Genomic DNA, 19,600 nt, shown 5'->3' on the forward strand with positions numbered 1-19,600 from the left:
GGCGCGAGCGGACGAACATGGCGGCAATGGTGGTGGCGCACGTCCCCGTCTTCCCGGCGCCAGGGTGGTGTCGGCACAGCTCCGGGTGGTGTCGTGGCCGCGGCGGCGGCGTCAGCGTCGGCGTCGGCGGCAGGGGCGTTCTCGGAGGTGCCGCCAGCGATGCCGTGCGCGGCGGCCATCGTGTCGGTGGCGCCGTGCCTGGCGCAAGTCGCGGTGGTGGCGCCGCGGGCCTGCTGCGCGGCCTTCCTCCGCGGCGTCTCCCCCAGCGGCGGCGGCGGGGAGGGGTGCTTCTGCCACCTGCTCCGCGACCCGCTCCTCCTTGTCTTCCCCGTCAACACCGCGAGGCTCGGCGCGCTCCTCCCCACCTGCGCCGCCGCCAACGCCAACGCCTCCGCGGCCGCCATCGTCGAGGCCACCACGCTCTTCGCCGACACCTGCCGAGGTCATTACCGAGGCGGCGACGCGAGTGGACTGGGGCAGGAGGGAGGAGAGGAGCAGGTCAGGGAGTGGTGGGGGCCGGCACCGGCGCCGGCGCCGGAGCCGGACCCGATGCGGAGGCGCGACGATGTCACCGCTGCCGATGTCGCTCCTCCTCAGTCAGCGCCGATGCCGACGGGATGAGATCGATTCGATCGATTCCATCTGGTAAAAACCTATATGAGGCAAGGGTATTTTGGTCAGAACAAAAATAAAAATAGAGCTAAATCATTTCTAGCAACCAAAAAGACCCAAAATAGCATTTCAGTGAACACCCCTTAGTTTAGGATAGCATTTTAATGAATCACTTTGAAGGGATAGTATTCCAACGAATCCATCCTTTTGCGATAGCAAAATCACAATTTTCTCGAGATTTGAACTTAGGACCTTGGGGTACTACTCAGGTCACTGTAACCACTATGCTACATGCCCTTTCGTTGGTCCTTCATACCTAATTAGCCAAAACCAACTTATGGGGCCTAGACGTACTTTCATCCCATTTAAGTTTACTCGGTTGGAAATAATCACGCATAACAATTCAACTATCAGTGAGCAATAAATAATAAAGTAGTTAGTTGGAGCGGAAAAGTACTCTAAAATCCATTTTATTTGTGGATGAATAGAAAAGACCAGGAACCCTTGTATTCATAGATGAAGAATATATCTTATTTCTCACTCTGTTACCCCTGTGAACTTATTCAAGATCGCAAAATACTTATTTGTGACCAGAAATCCTTGCACTCAGAGCACTAGTGTGAGCCTTCATTTGTTGGAAAATAGGCAGAGTGTGAGGTGAGGAGGCGCGGAGTACGAGAGGAAGATGCGACAGAAACAACCACTTCGATCGGCCAGCGGCGTGCATGGCATGCAGCCACGCGAGGCACCTAGTCCGCGACGACGCCGGAGCGCAGGAATGCAGCAAAATACTTACTATGTCTCAAAATAATACTCCAGTATCTTGCATCATAATATCATATCTGCAATATAGGAATTTGGCGTTTTAAAAGAAGTTCACATTCCTGGCATGATAACGGAGGAAAAATCATCAATGTTTAGAGTACTTGCAACAAAGACTAAAAGTTGTTTTATCATACTGAGCACACATCCCCTCTCTCTAATCTCTAGCTTAATTAACTTGAGATAATATATTTGCGATGAGATGACTACTGACTACTCGCTCCCGGCAAGGTTGTCCAGGAACGCGAAGTCATTAACGTTCTCCACCAGGATGTCATCCAGGTCGAGATCCCAACCAATGTTCATGTCGCCTTCCTCTCCGTCCAGTGAGCCACCAGCTGCATCACCGGCTGCAGCGGTGTCGGGAGCACTGACGTCTTCCATAGGTAGCAGGTCATAGTCCGGCCCCAGAAGAGATTCCAGAGAGAACATGATGTCTTCTTCAACATCCATTGCAGCATCAGCAGCAACCTGATCCAGTACCATTAATAGCGCGGGGTTGTTTGGTGCTTCTACTATCGCGTTCTTCTCTGATGTGCCGGCGTCGACACCGGTGTCGGTGCCCTCACCTTGGGCCACCACAGTTGGCTCAGTGATACTGAATGCTGGCCCCATTGGTGGCGCCATGAGACAGCCAGTTGCAACGTTATTGCTCAGTGCATCTGTGTAAGGGTACGCAGCGGCAGCAGCGTCAGTGGCTCCGATGGATGGTCCGGCACCGCCATATGCGGTTTGACCGATGAGGAAGTCATCCACGGGCATCCCATATGGGAGCTCGATAATAGGAGCCTTGCCTTTGTCCATGGAGCAGGTCACAGGGAAGGACGTCGGCGGGAGTAGGTTGATGTGGTTGTGCATGGAAGGTGGCGGAGGCCCTTGGTAGGAGAAGGGCCCAAAGTACAGCTTCTGCTGGGGAAAATCCAGCTGCTGGACATCACCGGACAGATGTTGCCCCCTTGCCGCTGGTGCCTGCATGGCAGCAGACCTAGAAATGTTGCTGAAGGAGATCACCGCATTGGCGACCGGCGCAGTAGAGACATTGTTGAACGATATCATAGTATTGTCGGTTGGCACACGCATGGCCATCGGCGAAGCATTGTTGCTGAAGCTAATCACCGTGTTGCCATTGCCGGTGGATTGCTGCTGGAAAACTGGAATTTGAAGTGGTGCAGCTGAAGAGCTGCCGCCAGCGAAGGCCTCCGCGGCGACACTGCTTGAACCGATGCCGCCAGTGAGGGTCAGGGGGTTGCATGGTGAGATTTTGAGCGTCGGGAGGATGGCTTTGAGGAATATGGAGTCCGACGAGATGAGGGGACGCTCGATGGCCATGTCCTTCTTCTGGTGCTTCGTGCGGAATTCCTACGGCACCAGCAGCAAGAAATTCAGGCATGTCATGTACATAAGTAGTATATGTATGCACGCATCTATGATTGTACAGAGAAAATACATACTACCTCCATAAAATATATCATTTGGCTATAAGTTTAAGGTACAGAGAACTTTGCAGTTTCACTGTTAAAATTTATTATATTTTGGAACAGATGTAATATTTTAAAGAGCGGTTTTGTGGTACTCGCTAGTGAGGTATCAAATTTTATGATAAAAATGTTCAGCATCTCTAAGACCATAAAATTTGCCTAAAACATTAATTATGCTATTGCAATAAGAGGGCTTAATTAATTATCATGATATATTCAGTAGCATAATTTTTTTGGTAACAATTCATTCCCAGTCCAAAATATAACTTATAGTCACTACATTAGTATAAAATAATTGTCACTACATGTTATTCATATCCACACTTAATTTGACTACTATTTTAACGACAGATTTGCAACTAGTTTTTTATACTAGATTTAACTACAACTAGTTAAGATTATACCATGTAATTTATAAAAAAAAATTGTACCATGTAATCAAATTATATATGCCGCGTATAAATTTCATTCATCAAAATATTATACTTTGAAAGTGATTAAGGATCAAAATTAAAATAGCACTAACACTCAAGTCACAACTATTTAAAATGAAAGGATTATATGCATTTTGGAATGTAGAAGCAGCCTGAAGGACTCTACAACAAGAATCCTATCGAAGATGCAGCGCTACATACTATAGCCTAAAGATAGCATCGCATCGGAGGGCCAGATAAGCATCCAAGATTGCTAGCAACATACTGTATACTAGTACGTATGCAAGAAAACAAAAATAAAGAGGAAACATCCAAATATTAACAGTAAACTACAAAATAAAATTGATGCTTTTGAAATTAAGGTAGTGAAAACAGCAAAGCTAGCAGTCAAATTAAACGACTATGGAAGAGAGTTGGCACCTGTAAGTTGCTAGTGATGTGCTGTAGTATCCTGGTTGGGTTGGCATCTGTTGTTACCAAAGGAAATAAATCAAAAATAAGCCGGAGAAAAACTATACTACCTCCGTTTTTTAATAGATGACACCGTTGATTTTTTTCTCACATGTTTGACCATTCGTCTTATTCAAAAAATTTACGTAATTATAATTTATTTTGTTATGAGTTGTTTTATCACTCATACTACTTTAAATGTGATTTATATCTTATACATTTGCATAAAATTTTTGAATAAGACAAATGGTCAAACATGTAAGAAAAAGTCAACGGCGTCATCTATTAAAAAACAAACGGAGTATTAGTTAGTTATGTGATAGAAACTTTCCCTAACAGTATGATTTAAAAATGATAATGCACAATCTGTTTATACTACTTTTTTTTCATATTTTTTTGCAATTTCACGTCTATAAAATACTGTTTCAAAGTTGAAAGTAAAGAAAAAACAAAAAGAATTAATTGCATCGGATTCTTTTCTCCTACACTACACGTCACACGGACCATGTATGCAGGAAGCTACTGTGTCAATTTCAGATCAGTATATATTGCATGCATGCAAGTGTAAGTGGTGTTTCTAGGGGTAAGAACCTGCGCCGCCGCCGCCGCCGCCGCCGCTGCCGCTGCCGCGGTTGCCGTCGTCGACGACGTTGATTGTCAGCTGCCTCTTCCTGCTGCCACCGGACGTTCTTCTCACCGCCTTGAAGTGCACTTGGGGCTCCTCGACGATAACTACGTCGTCGTCGTCGTCGTCGTCTTCGCCACCGGCGCCAGCATTGGCAGCGACATTGGCCTGAATCCTTTCTTCCAGGCAGTACATGCGCCATGCCACCACCCTCCACAGCCGGGCCATCACGGTGGGGTTGAGCGGCTTCCTGACGATGTAGGTCGCCGTCAGCAGGAGGTGGTTCAGGAACTCCGCGTCCTCGCCGGCGACCATGTCCTCCTCCTCCATCTTCGACAGAACTGCATGACACACGTGCACGTACGCAAGCATCAACGATCAAACGAAAGATTACATATGTGTATATATGTATATACGAGGTTTTTCTTAATTCCATCCTTTAAAAGGTACATACTTCCCTATTGTGTTTTAGTGATAAAAAAATTGAATTGATTAAACTGACTAGAAGATAAATTTATAATTGATAATGTCTAGGCATTTCTGAGTCTTGGAAGTATATAGATAAATACCACATAGTATTAGTTATGAGGTATATACCTCCTTCAGGGTGGAGGTATCTACCTCCCAACTAACTCATACACTTATACCTTAAAAATGAAATAAAAATTCAAGACTATTTACAAAGATAAGTTTTCAACTCCATTCTAACTTTTAGCATTACTTTTTTAAATTCGTTCATGAAAAAGTACATCTCAAATATCAAGAGATATATATTGCTTCACGGAAGAGAGAAAACCTCATGTATAGTTTATAGTCGATCATTCGAGGAAGAGAATGGTAAGTGCTTACGGTAGATGACGGGGATGCGAAGCTCGGACTCGACGACGCGGCGGAAGTCGAAGCCGGAGGAGACCACCTTGTGGACATCGCAGAGGATGGCTTGGATTTCTACCACGTTGTCGCCGGAGAGGGCACGCAGACCAGCGCTTGCGGTGGAGTGCGTCGCCACCACTGGAAAAGACAAGGAGTAAATGCAGTAAGAGTTTTGTTTTGTTTTATGTGGGAAAAGACATTTTACAGCTTTAAATAATTGACTGTGTAAGCAGTTTCATGCATGTTATGACTACAACTCAAAAGCTAGTGGGAGACATTCTTCCAAAAACTGTTCTTTTTTTCCTCTTTTTTTATGAAAAGTGAGGGGGAGAAATCTCAATAGGTGTGTACTAATTGAGCAAACTCAAACAATAGTGAAGTATCAGGTGCAATACTACAACAAAATTCTTCATACATAAACAGCAAGCTTTTATTAAAAAAAAACTATTATGGCGCGAAGCAAAAGTGCGCAACCGACTAATTTGAATTTAGTTGAAACAAGCAAGAACATACATCCATGGTTTGTATAAAAGAGAAGGCTAAAACCAGTGGTTCAAACAAAAAATATACAAAGAATCACCATGGCAAAACATCAAACAACATGGTCAGTTTTATTTAGGAATCGATAAAGATGAGTTACTGTGCCACTTAATTTATTCCCAGGCTATACTTGACCCACGTACATAAAAATCAGACAATATACTAGTACATGTTTTGTTCATCTCAAATCAGGGAATAAAAGCATTTAGAAGCAAGAGATACAATATCGTAGACACCGAGAGAACCAAAAATTTCGTCGATCTTGAAAATAATCCTACAGAAAACAGCAAAAGAGTTTCATCCTCAAGAAATCCCCGTAAAAATACACAGATTGAACAAACAAGAATCCCGGCAAGAAGAAACATTACACAAACAAGATTAAAAAAAAATCTCATACAGAAAATCATCCAAATTAATCTACCTGCGTACTGCAGTTGGGACAACGTCGCCGTTGCCCTTCTGACGGCCTTTGCGTCGTCGTCGATGATCATCACACGGAGACCATCCGGGAAGAACGAAATCCTCGCTTGATCCATTGCCACAGAGAGAGATGTACTGCTAGCTATTGCTCACTCTTGTTCCTTCAGAAAGAAAAAAAAAATCTACCGCTGATCAGATTTCATTGATGAGTGTTTTGAGTGATTAGAGAATAGAGGGGAGGGAGGCTGCATTTATAGGCCGGACAAGCCTGGGAGATGGGGATGAGTGACGTGTAGTGACGATTTTTTTCCTTAATTTATTATTTTTGTGGAGAAAACTGAAGTTTCACTGCCACATTTGAGCCGGTGTGAAAGGTGAAACGTGTCCTTCTATATGCATTTTTAGCCGGAAATTACGACTGTCACTTCCTGCACAAAGTTGAAAGCCCCTCAATTTTGCACTTATACACGTAATTATACGTTCTTGTGGCCTTTTTATTCAAAAAAGTGTATATGTGCATCATATACGCATGAACATCCCGGTTAAAAATCTACGCCAATGGTAAATTGTACTACACTCCTCTAAACAAAATGTTACCGCACATTACTCATTGTACAATAATACTTTGAGAAAACAAATAGGCATCCATTTTCTCTGATCTCTATCTCTTCCGTGAAGACGTTTGAACTCTCTTGTGTGACGAGAAGTGGTTGCTTTTTGTTCGTATATAAATATATATGATCTTTGACTGACTTGGACTGTTCTATATGCATGCTTTTATATATGTGCAGCCATAGATGCATGGATATATACATGAACAAATGTAGCTAAACTGTCGAGCGTTGATCATCTAGTCATCTTGATGATGTCGTCGCAAGCGCAGTCAGCGATGAAGTGATGCGGGGTATGTCGACACTTTCTTCAATGTCGATCGGATCGGCTCGGATCAGTCGGTGGAGACAAGGGTTATATTGATCCATCGATGGTCGTCATGCCCCGGGTAATAACAACGGGGTGGAGTACTTCATAGTCATGTATAGAAGAGTGTTATTAATGGATAAGGGTGTGGAAGTAGGTAGCAGATATGGATATATACTCAGACTTGCTATTTATTTTTTATTTTATTAGATATATAAAAATATAGTTTACTGTTGAAATATTTGTGTTTTTCAGTTCCACTATTTATATATAATTGTATTTTAACCTTTCACCGCCATATATGTATACGGTCATTGACTCATCATAGCGCATGGATAATATATATAGACATTGAAAGAATCTTCAAGTGATAGTGCTATTAGAATGTTTCTTGGAAGCCGACGAAGGACAGCCAAATATGTATTACTTCCATCTAACCGTTGTCCTGTGACCGTTATGATAGCACGGACGCTTCACTTGTCGCCATCCTCTGTGCATGTTTTACTACTAATTAAATTTAAAGTCATAGATCCTATAAAGAAAATTAAAGTCACAACGACATACCCTTTCTCCTTTTCACTTAATTATCTTGTAATCCAAGTAAATTTATTAGAGCCCACAAATTACTAATTCGTGTCCATGCAATGTGGTGCATTCGAATATGTGAATCCACAAGCCCAACTTTATGAACACAAATATTGGGATGAATTAACAATGCAAATTAATGGCATACTACACCAGTAAACAATTGTTTCTGCAGACGGCCAAAACCTATTTTTGCATGTGGGCAAAGTAGCCACCTGCATCCAGGTATCTGTGAAAATCAATATTTTCGCATGCGACCAGTGCAACCGTATGTGAAGACGGAATTTCTTCATGCGGTCACCTATACCGACTGCATGCGAAAATAATTTTGGTCGAAAAAATTGTCAAAATCGAAACCCAAGCCAGATTTGCCACCACTCGGTCGTCGTCGCACTCCACCTCGCCGTCCCCTAAGCCTCCGCCGCCAGCGGATCCCATGCCCACCAGCCGTCAAGAGAGGATAAGCCAAGGCCAGGGGAGAGAGAGAGATATAGGAGAGAAGGCGGGATCCGCAGCCGAGCTCGTCAGTCATCACAGCCCTCATCGACACCCTCGGCTCCTGAGCCTGTCGCCGCTGGATCCACCTCGGCCGAATCCACTGCTTCCCGCTGCTACTGCATCTGCCCCGAGCAAGCCCCGCAGCCGATGGATCTGGCTCGGGTTTCGTGCTCTACGGCTCCCACTCTTTCGCTAGCATCAGCGGATCCCATGCCCACTGGCCGTAAGGAGAGAGGAAGCCGAGAAAGATAGTGAGGAGATAAGGCAGGATCCGTGTGGTCCGAGGCAGAGTCCGTGGCCGTACCCGAGCTCATCGCAGCCCGCGTCGACGCTGGCACTACCACTCCTGTCGTTGCCCGAGCCCGCCGTCATCGCCGCCAGCCCGAGCAGGTGGCCGGCCTGGATCAAGAGGAAGTGGGAGAAGAGGGGAGAAGTAGCAGAGTGAATATATTTTTGCATGCAGCCCTTGAACCGATTTGGGGAAGTGGCTTTTGCATGTGGTAGTAGTTATGGTCTGCCTGCAACCTAAAGGGATCTCATTCAGAAAAATCAATTCGGTAGTAGTACTAATTCCGTTAATTACATTGTGCACGCTCACTCAAGAACACCTACTTGATTTTCGTGTTAATATTAAAATAATTAAAATTTCCTCTAAAAGAAGATAGGAGATACACTTGCAATGGAAAACAAGATTTGTTTAGTCCTTTGTTCAACAAGAGCGCAAAAGTAGTTTAGTCCTTTCCCAAGTTTTGCATTTCCATATCGAAATATCTCCATCCCTCTCTCGTTGCACACCTACTAACTATAGAAATAGTTTAACGCTTGTTTCGCTTCAAATTTTTCACCCACCTAGTCCATGTCGCCAGTGTCCAATGAAACTGCTAACATCCCAAATACAACAACATGAAGGATAAGAACATAGCATCTGAAAAATATTTTTTTTTAAAAAAAAGAAAGAAAGTGGCCCCCATGTCGATCATCCATCCGGTGCCTGAGACCATGTAGAGGAAACCGACGTACGCCTCTTCTCGCATCGCACGCTGCAGCTAAGTGCAAATGGACAAAGGAGAAATGAGGTCGCCAGGCAGAGATAGAAAGCTATAGTCACACTGTCGAGCGCCAACGCACCTGCCAGTGTATATCCTCGAAGGCCTCGAACTTTGGGCGGCCGCGCGCGCGCAAGGCGAGCGAGTACCGGCTGCGTGGGTGCCGCGCCCACACATCACGGCGTGCATTCGTCGGGCCATCGACGATGGCGCACGCACGGCGTAGCGGAGGAACGCCAACAAAATGGTCGTGCTTTTTAATACTATCTTGCATCACAACATCGTATATCTGCCAAATTGGAATTTTGCTTAGGACATTAATCATCGGTCTAGGAGAACGGAGGAAAACAGGCCTGGTGAAAATTTGGGGAGATGGGAACATCATCTGCCAAACGTGTCCATGTGAGGACAATAATTAAGAGGCTAAGAGCTGGGTCAGGCGTAAAAGCTCCATTTCTCGCTTACGTTTGCAGTGCACCGGAGAAAGCTTACTGTAGTCATGTATTGAAGTGTGTTAATGGATAGGGGTGTGAAAATTGGTACTAGCAGATATGAGAGGATAGACTCTCGGCTTCCAATTAATTAAAAAATATTTCCTTTCCTTGTGTTAGAATATGGAAATTATAGTTTGTTTCGTGGGAATATATGTGTTTTTCAGCTCTCTTAAAGTAATAATGGTACTTTTAACCTTCCCGCCGCCATATATATGGTCGTTAACTCTATCATGACATATAGATAATACACATTGGAAAAGAATCTTGAAAGGATGTCGGTACCAGAATATTCCTCGCTGACAAAGATCGGCCAATCAGCACTCATATCCAATCGTCATCCTATCGTCATCCTTTTGACCGTTACTATCGCTACAGGCGTTTCTATCACTATTGTCATCATACTCCATTTATTTTCTATTACTAAAATTTTATGTCATCAACCATACCATCTCCCTTTTTCTTCGTTGCGGTCATTTCTACAACGTCAGCCTGATATCAATTATTACTACCATTAATTTATCTTGTCATCTAAAGTAAATTTGTATGGGCCCGCAAATTACTTATTCATGTCCACACAAATTACTCTCGAGTGTGTGCTTATTCCTAGAATTAGTATTATACATGAAGCCATCTTTATGAACACAAATATTGAGATGAACCGTACAAAATTATGGCACGCTAGCTCCATTAGCCACATATGCATACTCAACAACATTTACTTAACTTTCATACTAATATAAAACTTTAAAAATATCATCTAAAACGATGATAGGAAATACAGCACGTACTCTCTCCGTATAGAAAAAAACGTCGTTCTAGCCCCTAACCTCATTTGCGATTTAAACGACGTTCTGACCGTAGCTAGGCCTTGTGGACGGGATTGCTCTTGTCTATTCAATAGCCAAGCTTCCACAATTAATCCGCGGCACGCCTGCTCGCCTCGTTTCCCATGCAAAATCATCCCAAGGACTCCAGCCTCACCGCACTAGCCGCTTGAGTTAAGTTTGCTTCTCAAATGGAATGCTATGCACAACTGTATTTAATAGGGACAGACATGAAAAAATACCTCTTAATTAATCACCCCTTGGTATGCTAAATGTTATCCTAAACGTCATTTTTTATCAGTGTGGAGGGAGTACTAAATAAAAAACAATAGTGGTTTATTAATCATTCCTAAGTCTTGTTGAACAAGAGTAGCTTAATCATTTCTATGTTTTGCATGCAGGTCCATATATATATCAAAATATCTCCACCCCTCTTTCGTGTAGGCAACTACCAGCTACTATAACGATGGTTCCCGGAAAAATATTTTTTGCCTTAGGCCTTGTTTAGATTCTAAAAAATTTTAGCCAAAAACATCATATCAAATGTTTGGACACATGTGTGGTGCATTAAATATGGAAAAAAATCAATTGCACGGTTTGCATGTAAATTGCGAGACGAATCTTTCGAGTCTAGTTACACTATGATTTGATAATATGATGCTACAGTAAATATTTGCTAATGATAGATTAATTAGACTTAATAAATTCGTCTCGCAGTTTACAGACATAATCTATAATTTGTTTCGTTATTAGTCTACATTTAATACTTCAAATATACGCCAGTATATTTTAAAAACTTTGCACCCATTCGAAACTGACGTCCATTGCAGCAATAGGGAGGAAAGAACAAAAGCAACTTAAAAAATAATAAAAAGTAGTCCCCACTCCCCACGTCGATCGTGCGTGCTACTATGCAGAGGAAACCAACGTTGCACGCTGCACCTAAGTGCAAATGGACAAGAAGTGATCAGGTAGAAAGAGATAGCTAGCGTCACGGTTACTGTCGCATGCCAACTCACCAAGTCATCATCCAACCGTGTATCCTCCTCGAGCGTTGCGCCGGGCGCCCCCGCAGGTGCGGGTGAAGCGCGCGCGCGACCGCGCGTCACGTACGGTGTGCCGAGCCCGACAGAAATTAACCCGACCATCAACGATGGCGAACGGCGGAGCGGAACTTGTGCCTCTATTTCGTCTCATACCTCGATTCCTTGTACGTTAGTCATTTTCATATTGTATATTAACAAATCAACTCAACTTTTATATTTAGACTCTTTACCAAGATAAAAAAATTACATATAGAGTACCCTTGCTTATCGACGGAACCCCCTCGTCCTATTCTCTCTCTCCCCCATCGCGCATTCAACTGCTTTTGGTCCTCTTCCCCCTCCCATCTTCGCCGGTGCCACCTCCTCCTTATGCACCCTCCCATCCCCTCCCGACTGATGGTAGATTGAGCTCCGACAGCGTAGACTGAGCTTGACAATGACAGGAGAGCTGTAGTGGCGAGGACGGACCATGGAGCTCCAGTGGCAAGGAAGGGGTGCCGACGGCAGCAAATCAAACTTCGATGGTGCCAGATCGAGCTCCGCAATAGGATCGAGCGGCAGACCGAGCTATGACTCAAAGCACGCACGGGGGTGGAAGATCACTAGATCGGGGGTGATGTCCTTAACGGCGACATGCATGCATAGAAAATTAATTAAAAATAAAAAATATTTAAATGCAATTTTATCATAGAACCCAACATAAGATTAATTACAATCCGAATAAATATAAAATAAATCCCCAAATGATAAACTGAAAAATCATTAAATTTTAAAATAATAAAATGTTGCTATGGACTCTAGAAATTCTCATATTAATCAGGTGTTGGAACAAAATCCAACATGCATGGCAAGGGCATCCCTCCAATAGGAGGGAGCCCAAGCTTGGTCCTATGAGGAGATGAGAGGAAGAGGGTGAAGGCTCAGAGAGGTGGATGGAATGGGGAGACCCTCCCCTCTTGTCCTAGGAGGGCTCATTGTATTCATATGTAAACGGAAATCACATCTTTCTCTTGATTTGCTATATATGTACAACATTATCTTGGGGGTATTTTAGTCCTTTTATACATTAGTTTATACAACACCCTAAGTATGGGGTTATTCTCCAATATCAGGAAAATAAGAAATATATATAACGATCTTGGTGAGACACGATCATAACGGGTCCATCGCTACAGATATAGTTAAAGTACAATAGCATTTACATGAAACAAGAAGAGCAGACCGATAAGAATCTATTACATTGTTTTCTGAAATATTTCATTTCGGTGAAAAATATCACATCAATCTAAGCCCGAGCATTAATTTCCGAACTTTGCTCCACGCAAGTCATGGAAAGATTTTTCAAACGAACGAACCCAATCCACTCCAATATATTCAAAATTCATGTTTTGGTGCTATTTGAAATATTTTGTTCCAATGAAAAAAATCGTACCCACATGGGCTAATATCGGCATCCAATGCACAAATGTTAGCCACGCGAGTCATGGAGAAACTTTTCCAAAACACATGTTTTTGTGCTTCTTAAAATATTTTGTTCCGATAAAAAATATCACACCCACATAAACCAATATTGACATTTAATGCACAGATGTTCACCACGTGAGTCATAGAGGGATTTTTTGAAACAAATGCAACCAATCCACTCCACTATGTTGAAAACTCACGGTTTGGTTCTTTTTGAACCATTTGATTCTGCTGAAAAACATCGCATTGTGTGTTCGTAGGGGGAGGGGGTTGAGTAGATGATATGCAAGGGACACATTATCTTCAGTTTCATTAAAAAAGAAAGTTTTTATAACATGCAATGAGTCACTGACTGCCCCTTTACCCGTAGACTATAGCCGACCCACATACAAAAGTAGAGCAAAACACCTTGCTGAAAATCAGAAAATGTACTACACACATTTTGCATCTCAAATCAAGCGACCAAAACATTTAGAAACAAGATGGTATCAAAGAAGTTGAAAGAACCACAAAAGTTCCTTATTCCAAACAAATCCTACAAAAAAAACACCTATATACAAACAATAAAACTTTCATTCACAAGAAATCCCACAAAAACTGAAAGATTACACAAACAAAAATATTTCATCAAGGACCCATACCCGTCCACATATCTGCGTGTTGTACACACAATCTACTGATGTATATTGCACGCAGGACACCAAAAATCGTCCAAAATCTACATGGATAGTGGAGTTCGAACAACGTTGCCGATGTTGCGGTTTTGATGACCTTCATGTCGTCATCTAGAATCATGAAACAGAGGCCATCAGGGAAGAAGGAGAAGATTGTCTCATCCTCCATTGCCACACATATGTGCACGACACACACCGCTTACAGCTCAATTTTTCACTGACATGAAGTGATTAGAATTAAGGGGAGTAAGCGCTCTATTTGAATACCGGCAAGCCAGGGTGACGGTTACTACTGCAATGAGTGATGTTAGTAACAATTTTTTTTTATTATTTGGAGAGAAAACTAATGTTATGCACTGCCACACATTTGAGGGTCAAATCTACGGTGGGAGAGGGGACGCATGTCCTTCGTTGTATATTTTAGCCTGAAATTACCAATGTCACTTCCTGCTCAAATTTGAAAACCCCTTCATCAATTCTGTATCGGGACGAGTGGATCCGTCGCCTGCCATTAGGATTTTCAATGTTTGATTCATGGGCAAGAGATGGATAGGGACATGCAGCTACCCTAGGAATTTTCTCAAGAAATATTGGATAGGTGGTTCCAACAAAATTGATCGGATGAGCTCTGTTGAAACAAAATCCAACAGCTATCTTGGCAAGGTCATCTTCCCTTTAGAGAAATGGAGCCTTTGCTCAAAAACAGAGGATAGAAAGAGAGAATGAGAGTTCAAATGTCAGTGGTGTGTAAAGAAAAGTGGATGAGAATGGGAAGGGATCCCCTTGCCAAGATAGCTGTTGGATTTTGTTCGAACAAGCTCACCCACCTTCGCTTACATTGATCGTGGTAATCAAATAGTGATAATTACCATATTTATGTTAGATAGTGATTATCATTTCAAGATTAGTGCTAGTTAGGGATAAATAGTTAGTATATTTTGCTTTAAATTAGTATTGATTATGAAAAATATTGTGATAGTAATTAACATATTTTGTGTAGGAGTTCATAATCACGTATATGTAATAGTAGCTATAGTAAGCAGTACTAGGACTAAGCTCATAGTCATTCATAGTTGTTTCCTTGTATTGGGGTTGTGTCTGTTGTGTGGGGATGGTAGGATACGTGAGGAACACATTTAGTTGTTTCCCTGTATTAGGGTTGTGTGTGTTGTGTGGGGGAGGGTAGGATATGTGAAGGACACATTTAATATAAAAAGATCATTTGTGTCTGCTGAAACAATTGTAGTATTTTTTACCTCCATCAATATATGTGTGACCATAACACAAAATTAGTGATTGCTCAGTTGGAGGAAAAATCATCGATGTTCAGAGTACTTGCAACAAGACTAAAGTTGTTTTATCATAGAGAGTTCACATCCCCTCTCTCTAATCTCTAACTTAACTAGAGCTAATTTATTTGCTATGAAATGACTACCGACTACTCGCTCCCGGCAATGCTGTCCAGGAACACGAAGTCATTGGCATTCTCCACCAAGATATCATGCAGGTCGAGGTCCCAGCCAATGTCCATGCCAGCTGAATCATCAGCGGCAGCGGCTTCGGCGGCGCTGGTGTCTTCCATAGGCAACATGTCGTAGTCCAGCCCAAGGAGAGACTCTAGAGAAAACATGATGTCTTCTTCAGCATCCATTGTAGCATTAGCAGTAACTTGATCAGGTACCATTAATGGTGCGGCGTTGTTACGTGTTGTTGCTACCGCATTCATCTCTGATCCCTCACCCTGGGTCAACACAGTTGGCTCGGTGATGCTGAACGTTGGCTCCATTGGTGACGCCATGAGAGAGCCAGCTGCAACGTTATTGTTCAGTGCATCTGTGTAGGGGTACGCAGCGGCGGTGGCGTGAGGGGCTTCGATGGATGGTCCGGCACTGCCATATGCAGTTTGTCCGACGAGGAAGTCATCCATGGGTATACCGTATGGAAGCTCGATCAAAGGAGCCTTGCCTTTGTCCATGGCTATCCCAATCTGCAGTGGCAAGGCCGTTGGAAGCAGGTTGATGTGGTTGCGCATGGAAGGTGGCAAAGGGCCTTGGTAGGAGAAGGCCCCTTCTGCTGGGGAGCATCCAGCTGCTGGACACCACCTGACAAATGATGTCCCATCGTCGCCGACGCTTGCCCGGCTGTCGACCGAGCAAAGTTGTTGAAGGAGATCACCGCATTGGCCACCGGTGCAACAGTGATGTTGTTGAAGGATATCATAGAATTATCGGCTGGCGCCTACATGGCCACAGGCAAAGCATTGCTGTTGAAGCTAATTACCATGTTGCCGTTGCCAGTGGATTGCTGCTGGAAAACCAGAACTTGAAGTGGTGTAGGTGAAGAGCTTCCGCCAGCGAAGGCCGCCGCGGCGACAGTGCTTGAACCAGCGCCGCCGGTGATGGTTAGGGGGTTGCACGGTGAGACATTGAGCGTCGGAAGGATGGCTTTGAGGAACATGGAGTCTGACGAGATGATAGGGTGCTCGTCGGCCATGTCCTTCTTGTGCTTCGCGCGGAATTCCTACGTCATCAGCAGCAAAAAAAATTAGGCATGTTATGGTAGATAAGTATATGTATGCACGAATCTAATAATTAAGATGATTATGCAAGTAAAAATGCATACTACCTCCATCTAAAAATATATCATTTGTCTATAAGCTTGAGGTACAAGTACTTTTCAATTTCATTGTTAAAAGTTGTTATATTTTGATACATATGTAGTATTGAAAGAATGATTTTTTTGGTATTCTCTAGTGAGATATCAAATTTTACGGTAAAAATGTTCAACGTGTGTAAGACCATAAAATGTGTCTAAGACATTAGTTATGCTATTGCTATGAGAGGGCATAATTAATTATCATGATTCATGGAGCAATAGCATAAATTTTTGGCAATAATTCATTCCCAGTCCAAAATATAACTTATAGTCACTACATTAGTATAAAATAATTGTCACTAGACATTATTCGATCACATCCAAACTTAATTGACTACTTCCTCCGTTTCACAATGTAAGTCATTCTAGCATTTCCCACATTCATATTTATGTTAATGAATCTAGATATATCTATCTAGATTCATTAACATAAATATGAATGTGGGAAATGCTAGAATGACTTACATTATATCTATCTAGATTCATTAACATAAATATGAATGTGGGAAATGCTAGAATGACTTACATTGTGAAACGGATGGAGTACTATTCTAACGACAGATTTACAACTAGTTTTTTTATACTAGATTTAAAACTAGTTAAGATTATACCATGTAATTTCTCAAAAAAAAAAGATTATACCATGTAATCAAATTATTTATGTCACATGTAAATTTTACTCATCAAAATATTATACTTTAAAAGTGATTTATGATCAAAATTAAAATATCACTAACACTCACAAGTCACAACTATTCAAAATGAAGGGAGTATATGCATTTCGGTATGTAGCACCAGCCTAAAGGAGTATATACAGGCTGGCTAAAGTCGAATCCAATCGAAGATAGATGTAGCACTGCATGCTATAGCCTAAAGATAGCATTGCATCGGAGGAACAGATAAGCATCCAAGATTGCTAGCAATGTACTCTCCGGTATGTATGCAAGAAAACAAAAATAAAGAGGAAACATCAAAATATTAACAGTAACTACAAAATAAAATTGATGTTTTTAATTTAATTATTTTTAATGATAAGGGGGCGGGGAGGCTCCCCACCTCAAGGATGGTAAAATACCTCTAGAGAAAAAGGACTCCCCACCATAAAAACAACAAAGCTAGCAGTCAAACGACTATGGAATAGAGTTGGCACCTGTAAGTGGCTAGTAATGTGCTGCAGTGTCCTGGTTGGGTTGGCATCTTGTGATATCAAAAGAAATAAATCAAAAATAAGCCAGAGTAAAACTTAATTAGTTATCTGATAGAAAGTCATATAGTTTCCCTAACAGTATGATTTAAAACTCTGTATAATGATAATACACAATCATGTATACTACACTCCTCTAAACAAAATGTTACCACGCACTCATTGTACAATACATTGATAATAAAATAGGCATCCATATATTTTCTCTGATCTCTATCTCTTCCATGGAGACGTTTGAACTCTCTTTGTGCGAAGAGAAGTGGTTGCTTTTTGTTCATATTATTTGACTGACTTGGACTGCTCCATGCATGTTTGTATATGTGTGCAGCCCATATATATATTCATGATGTGATAGAGAACCCCACATGTGCAGCCCATATATATATTCATGGATGTAATAGAGAACCCCACATCTCTCCCGGTTCGCAACCCTTTTTAGTCCCGGTTGCAAACGGGAAGGAAGAATCCGGGACTAAAGATCGTCATCTTTAGTCCCGATTAGAGTCACCAACCGGGAGTAAAAATAAAAGCGCCATGTGAAGTTTTCTCTTTCTCTTTCTTTTTTTCTTTTATTGTTTTTTGCTACTTTCATATTGATTTCGCACCGAACTCAACAACGAAATCATCCACACAAACAAAATCCTTGACAAATTGACGTCACAGATTCATTTGCAACTTCATAGAAGCATTTAAAAATCATCCACAAATTCAAAAAAAACATCTAAAAATCACCCACAAATTTACATCACAAAATTATCCCCAATATCATCTCAGAATCATCACAAAGTCGTCGCCTCCAGATTGCCCGCCGCCGCCGGCCGCCTCCCATCCGCGCCGCCTCCTCCCAGCGCCCGCCGCCTCCACCGCCGCGCCGTCGTCGCGCGGGGCCACCGCCTGCTCCTGCGCGTAGGCCACCGCCGCGTGGGGCCACCGCCGCTCGCTCCCGCGCAGGCCACCGCTGCCGCTCCTCTCGGCAAATGCATGCGCGCCGCTCGCTCAAGATAAGAGAGAAAAGGATAAGGAGGAAAGAGAGAGGGGAGAGAAAGAAGGAAAGGTAGGAGAAATTGTTTGCGCGCGAGGAAGAAAGGATAAGGGCTAGGGATTATATACTCGCGTTGAAATTTAATTCCGGTTGGTAGGGGCGGGACGATTTATACGGGACTAAAAATCATCTTTAGTCCCGGTTGATAACACCAACCGCGACTAAAGATCGTAAAAGTGCGGTGGGCTTTTTCAACCAAGATAAAAGATGATTTTTAATCCCAGTTTCAATACAAACCGGAAGTATTGTGGTTTTAAGCTGACCCAGCAAAAGATTGATTCTCCAGTAGTGAGCGTCTCTCATCCTGATGATGTCGTCTCGCAAGCCCAGTCATCGATGAAGTGATGTGGTATGTCGACGCCTTCTTCAGTTGATCGGATCGGCTCGGCGTCGGTGGAGACGTGGGTTATATCGTCGATCCATCGATGGTCGTCATGCCCCGGGGTAATAGCAACAGGGTGGAGTACTTCGTTGTCATGTATGTATAGAAGAGTTCTCGTTAATGGATAGGGGTGTGGAAGTAGGTAGCAGATATATATGGAAGGATATGCTAGGATTCCTATTTTTTTAAAAAAAACATATTTGTTATTTTGTTAGACATATAAAATTATGGTTTGTGTGTGGAAATGTAATATTTGTGTTTTTGAGTTCCTTTGTTATATATGATTGTATTTTTAACCTCCTATCGTACATATATATGGTCGTTAACTCCATCATAGTACATGGATAATATAGACAATGAAGAAATATTCAAGTGATATTGGTAATAGAATGTTTGTCGGAAGCCGACAAAGAACGGCTATATTGGCATTACTTCCATCTAACGGTCATCATGCGACAGTTACAATAACACGGACACTTCAATTATTAATACCGTCATCCTCCGTGCATGTTTA

General features: G+C 42.5%; 2 protein-coding genes and 1 pseudogene across 2 annotated transcripts; 1 reads left to right on the top strand and 2 right to left on the bottom strand.

Moving 5' to 3' along the window:
- The first annotated feature begins 17 nt into the window (after positions 1 to 17).
- On the top strand, positions 18 to 621 carry LOC127781124 (uncharacterized). Its single transcript, XM_052308030.1, has 2 exons — positions 18 to 90; positions 134 to 621. Exons 1-2 carry the CDS (start codon positions 18 to 20, stop codon positions 619 to 621), a joined length of 561 nt encoding a protein of 186 aa, XP_052163990.1.
- An 896-nt stretch (positions 622 to 1,517) lies between these two features.
- On the bottom strand, positions 1,518 to 6,370 carry LOC127781123 (two-component response regulator ORR33). The gene is made up of 5 exons (XM_052308029.1): positions 6,256 to 6,370; positions 5,271 to 5,432; positions 4,388 to 4,762; positions 3,767 to 3,813; positions 1,518 to 2,793 (listed from the first exon to the last, which is right to left on the bottom strand). The coding sequence occupies exons 1-5, from the start codon at positions 6,368 to 6,370 to the stop codon at positions 1,648 to 1,650; spliced, it is 1,845 nt and encodes a 614-aa protein (XP_052163989.1). The 3' UTR covers positions 1,518 to 1,647.
- Positions 6,371 to 15,241: 8,871 nt separating this feature from the next.
- On the bottom strand, positions 15,242 to 17,825 carry LOC127783109 (two-component response regulator ORR33-like; annotated as a pseudogene).
- Positions 17,826 to 19,600: the final 1,775 nt, after the last annotated feature.

This window comes from Oryza glaberrima, chromosome 8 (assembly GCF_000147395.1).
Source record: "Oryza glaberrima chromosome 8, OglaRS2, whole genome shotgun sequence".
NCBI lineage: Eukaryota > Viridiplantae > Streptophyta > Magnoliopsida > Poales > Poaceae > Oryza > Oryza glaberrima.